At 45.5% G+C, this 7,046-nt stretch overlaps 1 protein-coding gene across 1 annotated transcript in view; it reads right to left on the reverse strand.

Annotated features, from left to right (window-relative positions):
• Nucleotides 1-4,309, reverse strand: part of LOC124584853 (neuroligin 4-like) — a 300,880-nt gene extending 296,571 nt beyond the window's left edge. The window contains exon 1 of the mRNA XM_047131372.1: nt 4,141-4,309. Coding sequence (XP_046987328.1) covers nt 4,141-4,309 — 169 coding nt within the window. The remainder of the gene's footprint in view (nt 1-4,140) is intronic.
• Between the last annotated feature and the right edge of the window lie 2,737 nt (nt 4,310-7,046).

The following is a 7,046-nucleotide window of genomic DNA, read 5'->3' on the forward strand; positions in this document are numbered from 1 at the left end:
CCAGTTGCCACATCTTTTGATTCAGGAAGACCATATCTCTTTCCGCACCCGGTATTATGTACTCGGTCGTCTACCCATTTCTTACCAAAATGAAGTGGTTCTGATGTACTGCCAATCTAAGAGCGACATAGAAAACATCAGAGGCTATATGGACAGCTTTATCTTATTAAGTTAGAAATTACATGCTACAACGAAAAGAAAAGAAATAACATCACGTATTGTGCAGTTTGCACGTTTCTTTCTCCTGTGAATATGAAAAATCTTTAAGCAACTGATGCTATGAAACTTAACGACGTCGTAACTATACGGATTGCAGATGCAGACACGTTCAGAATTGCATTTAACGTTAACAGCGAATTTTGTAAGCTCAGAAACTTTGACAGAAAGCGAGTGGGCACGGAGGCTGCCTGCTACGGCGTAATTGGTTTATAAAGAAGTAAAAAAACGCTGATTCCACCATCTGTTTCCGCTCTCTTGAATTTTTTGAAAGTAGCACTAGTGGCATAAATTCGACATCTTGGATGAACTGAAATTAGCTATATGAAGGTTCCTACCACTAATTACGTAATCATCAAGGAGATTGAAGCAGGCATAAACGTACTTATAATATCAAGGAGACTGAAACAGACAGCAGGTAAGTCAAGTAGCACAAGTGGGCTAGGTCTGACATCCGGGGGGGGGGGGGGGGGGGGATGGGGAGAGCAGGAGTGGGGAGTGGGAAAAGTCCGGAGGGTGAGTGTGAGGGATGGTCTTATTGAGAGAGAAGGGTCGGACCCTCATGAGACTAACGTAGACTAACTACTATTGTTTTTACCTGTCCTTCACCCCTGCTATAAGACTGTCATATTTCATTTACACGGAGAAATAACTTGCACATTTTTGCAACACCCTGTTGCACGTTAAGAGATAGTTTATTTCAGTGAGAAGGCAGTGTTAAGGACAGACAATCAGAACGTTTCTCGCTGGAGGGAGAATGGTGAAACAGCCAGTGGAGAAGCTGTCCTTGTCAGAGGAAGGCAAGAGCGGCCAGAGTGGGTGGAACGCGATACAGAGCCACGGCAGCCGTAAGTGGGGCGCGACCCTCCAGACGAGCAGGGGGAGGCCACACACACAGCTGACGTAACGTGCGCAGCCAACGGCTAGGCACGCTGTCTTCTCTGAGGTGCCCTGTTAAATCACGAGTTGTTCTTGCTCGTAACACTTGGGGTTAAAGTAACTGGATGGGTGTTAGTCTCGAAGACAAAGATGGCCCTTTTGGTACAACTTATAGAGGAAATGGACCACTATCACATCGAAAAGCTGATCAAGTAAATTAAAATATGGCGTTTTCCACTACTCAAATGATTGAAGGTTTACAGTTTAACACCAGTAAATTTCTATGTTTGTTAAATAGTTTCGTATACCTTCAATGTAAATGAATGAAGCATTAAATTACTGTCATATTCTGCGATGTCACTTATAACTTCCCATCTACCGTTTTCTTGCGAAGTTTCTTAGTGGTGAACAATTTCAGAGCAAGTAGGGAGCCTGTTGGAATCAATTCGCCAAACTAAGTGCCAAGAAGGCTTCGAAGCGTAAATGTACGAAACTTATCTATAGGACTGTGACCAGACGGAACAGTAAAGGATAACGTTATACAATGCCTTGTATTGTTTTTACTTAATGAAAGGTATCACTTTAATTACGTAAAACACTGCTGGAACGTAGATGACTATTGCGACCTTTATTATTTATAGAGTATACTTATCAGCAGATAGTATTTACTATGCTTTGTTACAACGTTAATTGTGCTTGCTTCTTTCGGGAAGCTGAAATTTGTCTTCCAGCGTCGTTGTTGAATGATCTAGAGGAGTGGTGTGAACGTAACAAGTTTTAATTTGCGAAGATTCAGATATGAGGATTGGATGGGCTCCATACGGACTGAAAGTGAAGATCGTTGCAGCCTGGCCTGTTGCCAGGGGTGGAAAGTTTTCCTTAATTCCCACTTAAGGCCACGAGTGTTTTTACTCAGTCTCTGTCAACACTGGCGCACTAACAGTACGCTATCTGTGTGTCCCGTATCCATTATGAAGCGATTGTCTTGCCAAACGAGAACGCGGCAGCCCTGCGATAGGAAAGCGTAGGTTGTTCCCCTCCCCTGTACTGGCCTCTGGTAGGAGGAGAGTGTGCCTTCCGTTGCCCGCACATCCTTGAAAATTCGGTCAGGACCTCGTGAACAAGCTGTAGATTACGATGGCCCATCGTCAATAACTTTTGGTTATGTTAACGGAACTGGCTCAGTAACCAAGACGAAGGCAAATAGCCGAACTGTTGTCAGGCTAGTAAATTCACGGAGTTGAGCCGTGCGTGGTCCCCGGTCATACCGTTTATCGCTCGTTATCTTGTTTTTGTGGTTCTGTCACCTCGTATTTTCTTTTAATTCGATTTACTGGCGTCACGAGGTAGCTGGTTTGCTTGATCGGGAGTGGCAGCAGCAGCGCATGTCGATAAGTGCATTTCTGGAGCGACCGCTAGTATTTCCGGGTCGTCGTCTGTCGAGCGTTCAGTCCTGACGCAGCAGCAGTGAAGTCGGGGACGGAGCGCCAGTGAGGTGCTCGCCGACCGCTGGCGACACACGTGAACTGTCCGACGGAGGGAGACTGGAGCGGGACGACCGTTGGTCTGTCTGATGGGGCGGCGTGTATTGGGTCTTTTGACCGTTTCTGGGCCTCGTCACTTGGTCATCTTGCCGGACGTGGGTCGGTTCCTTTCTTGTGCAGAGATGTCGTGGCCAATGGGCAAGAGTTACCTCTACATGGATGGGTCCGAGCCAGTGTTCCCGGAGCGCCGTGTCTCTGAGTTCCGAACAGACATGGAGTCGGGTTGGAGCTGCAGTCAGCTTCGGACAGCCAAGACTCGCCCGACCGTCGCCGACACACGTAACTTAAGTGGGAACGACCTGGGTTGGTCGTTCGGTCGGTCGTCTCATCGGCCGACGTGTATTTGGTCGTCGACCGCTTGTGGAAACTCTCTGTGTGTCGAATTGATTCGTCCTTTTTGCTCCACAGTGACTGCTTTTACGATTGTTCGAGTTCTTGTGCAAGTGTGTTTACGTCGAATTGTGTGTAGCTTCTGTGATTTCCACTGAGCAGATGAATGCTGTCTGCGTACTGGAATAGGCAGTTTGGTCGGTTGCGACAGAGGTAATTGTTTAGGTTGTTGGTTCGTTCTTCAGCCGTCCCTTGGTTGTGTGTTGCAACCCGATTGTTTAGTGTTACGCTTGGCTGCCTGTCTCACGTTAAGTGTGGTTAGTTTCCTCCCCAGGCCGACCCTTGGAACACTTCTGAGCTCCACTGTTTGTAGTTTGTGATTGTCATTTTATTTGGTCGCAGGAAATGTGCCAGGCCTTCAGCTGTGTATTTATATTGTCTGTCTTGTGTTTAGTGCATGGCATTCAGCCGAACTTCATGACAACTATTTTAAGAATAGGCCTTCAGCCCTGTTTTTTATAAAATTGTTGTTGCTCTGATTAGGCCTTCAGCCGCGTTTGTTTCAGAACCTGTGGCTTTAACATGTAAATCCTTGTCTGTAAGGTTTCTCTTTAATTATCTTGAAATCTTGAAACGGCCTTCAGTCTTGTTCTGTAAGTATCTTAAGGTTGTCTTCGATTATTGTTGAGTAATTGTTTGGGCCTTCAGTCGACAAGAAACATCAAGTTTTCTTAAGATGTTTCTCGTGTACCGTGGAAAAGCTTATCTTTAAAGCCTTTTTTATTATAAAGAATTTTCTTAGCTGATCTGAAATATTATTTCGACCTTTAGCCGTTCCTGGTGTTTTAAAAGCAATCATTTGAACTTATTCTGGAGAAGTTACTTGGGCCCTCAGCCGTAAACTGATCTTTGTTGTTTTAAAGAGAAAACTGTGCATTGGTTTGAGGAATAAAATTGTGTGTGTTTTTGTATAAATAACAGTAATTGACCTTGGCCCCTTTCCGCAACCTGATCCGCTCTGTCCTGCGAAAGCTCATTTCAGGAGTAAAAGTGTCGTGACGGAAACAGAACCGAGCATTAGGACGAGTATGACGCGGTGTTTATGAGGGCCAGTGCAGGATGCGGAACGCAGTGAGAAAGCAAAAGAGCGCGCAGGCAGTGGGATACTCACCCTTGGCGACGGAGGAGACGGCGACGAGGTTGGCGAGCGCCGCGCCAGAACCGTGCCCCAGCAGGGTGACGCGCGCCGGGTCCCCGCCGAACGCGGGCAGGTTCTCGCGCAGCCAGTGCAGCGCCGCCACCACGTCCATCAGCCCGAAGTTGCCCTGCGCGCTGCCCATCGCACCCGTTTTCAGGAACCCTGCACAAGTGCAAGAGACCACCGTTCTTGTAGGTACCTCTGTTGTAAATGCGGCGCGGGGGAAAGTTAATGCTCATGGAAGGACGAAGTCGATTTTGATCCGAAGACGGCATATGCCACCTGCGGGCTAGAAGGTGTATTGATAATTGTTTCAACGTCTTCCCCCAGAAGGTATCCCAGAAGTAATATCCGGCGTTCCCGTAGGAAGTGTTATAGGCCCTCTATTGTTCCTGATCTATATTAACGACTTAGGAGACAATCTGAGTAGCCGTCTTAGATTGTTTGCAGATGATGCTGTCATTTACCGTCTTGTAAAGTCATCAGATGATCAAAACGACTTGCAAAATGATTTAGATAAGATATCTGGATGGTGCGAAAAATGGCAATTGACCCTGAATAAAGAAAAGTGTGAAGTTATTCACATGAGTACTAAAAGAAATCAGCTAAATTTCGATTAGGCGATAAGTCACACAAATCTGAAGACTGTAGATTCAACTAAATACTTAGGGGTTACAATTACAAAGAACCTGAATTGGAACGATCACATAGATAATATTGTGGGTAGAGCAAATCAAAGACTGCGATTCATCGGCAGAACACTTAGAAGGTGCAAAAGGTCTTCTAAAGAGACTGCTTACACCACGCTTGTCCGCCCTATTCTGGAGTATTGCTGTGTGGTGTGGGATCCGCATCAGGAAGGACTGACGGATGAGATCGAAGAAGTACAAAGGAGGGCAGCTCGTTTTGTATTATCGCGAAATAGGGGAGATAGTGTCACAGTCATCATACGTGAATTGGAATGGCAATCATTAAAACAAAGGCGTTTTTCGTTGCGACGGGATCTTCTCATGAAATTTCAATCACCAGTTTTCTCCTCCGATTTATAAAACATTCTGTTGGCACCCACCTACATAGGGAGAAATGATCACCACGATAAAACAAGAGAAATCAGGGCTCGCACAAAAAAATTTACTTGCTCGTTTTTCCCGCGTACCGTTCGAGTGTGGAACAGTAGAGAGGCAACTTGAAGGTGGTTCATTGAACCCTCTGCCAGGCACTTTATTGTGAATAGCAGAGTAATCACGTAGATGTAGATGTACATGTGTCTACCCCTCTCATAGAGAATGCTCACAGCCAGATGGCTCAATATGGTGCAAACGTGTAAAGCAAGCAGGGAGCTATGACAGACACGCACTCTTGTTTCCTACAGCCAACTGAGCAAATTTGAAAGGGACCAAATTGTGGTACTCCGAGTGGTAGGATGGTCCCTTCGGAGAAACGCCACACAAGTTGTAAGTACTGCGTCGGTTGTGGAATGATGCTTGTATCAGTGGTCACGTGAACGTTCGCAAATCCGTACGTTAGCTTCTCGACCTCCACTCAACACAGACGCCCACCAGCATCGTCTTATTGTAAGGGTAAGTGGCAGATCGTACAGCTACCACAGCACAGATAAAAACTCTTATGAGCCCAGACGAACACGAAGTGTTGCGAACCGGTTATTAGCACTAGGACTACGTGCTTGCACATCTCTCACTCGTCTTCCGCTCACACCACGGCAATGACGTGGAATGCTCGACTGGTGCCATCAGATGACGAATTGGTAAAAGGAACGATCATCTTCATCCCTAAAATCAGATTCTGCATCTACACAGGTGAAGGTCGTTTGCGCGGACAGCTTATACCTCATGAGCGCTGTGCCGTAGAGTGCTTCGTCCCGCCCCAGGCCTTACTGTATGGGGTGCGATGAGCTATAACCTTCTTTCACCTTTGGTGTTGCTAAAGGGGACGCTAACCAGCGCTCGGTACTTGCAGAATGCTGTTAGACTCGTTCTTTTGCCGTTCTTGGAACAGGAAGGCGATGTGTTGTTCCAACAGGATAATGCTTGCCCACAAACTGCTCGTGAAAGCCAACGTGCTCTGTAAGACGTGCAACAACTTCCCTGTCTAGAACGATCTCCGGTCTTGTTACCAAGAGAGTAAATGTGGTTTATGTTGGGTCGAAAAATGATTCGTGCTTCTCGTCAACCAACAACTCTTACGGAACTATGTGAACAGGCCTGACATAACGTATCGCAGGACAGTATTCACTATCTGTGCGATCGACTGGATGTCAGAATCATCTCCTGCATCGCTTCCCGTGGAGGCTACACCACGTACTAACATGAGTCTTTCAGCATGGGTCGATATCGGGCACTTCAGAATCGATTATGCTACTGATCTTTAAATGTAATCATTCATGTTCTTTATATGTGCAGTTACAACAGAAAATATCGAGTGAATTGGAAATCTCTATACTAATTTTTTAAGGCAGTGTACTTTGTGCACAGAACAGGCATACTACTTCTGGGATGCTCAATAACCGTCTTGTAAATCCATTATATTTGCCTCAAGTCAACAAACATTTTCCATTCCAGTTTCGACTAATTACCAGGTCATCACCAGTTGATCTGTGTAAAATGAAAGAAAAGATCTGTTCAAAATAAAAGAAACGGGGATAGTAAAATGCAAACAACATTACGTAGCAATTCGTCAACTGAAGGCTGTATCTGACTTCGTCATAATACGAGGGCATGATTAAAAAATGCCTCAGAATTTGTTATGTGAAAACTGTTAGAGCTTTTTAAATAAAACAAACTGTGTTGATATTCTGTATCTCTATTCGTGTCTTATAAATTTGCATCCATTTGCCGCTAGAGGACTTCGAATTGTAGCGT

Source organism: Schistocerca americana, chromosome 1, assembly GCF_021461395.2.
Source record: "Schistocerca americana isolate TAMUIC-IGC-003095 chromosome 1, iqSchAmer2.1, whole genome shotgun sequence".
Classification (NCBI taxonomy): domain Eukaryota; kingdom Metazoa; phylum Arthropoda; class Insecta; order Orthoptera; family Acrididae; genus Schistocerca; species Schistocerca americana.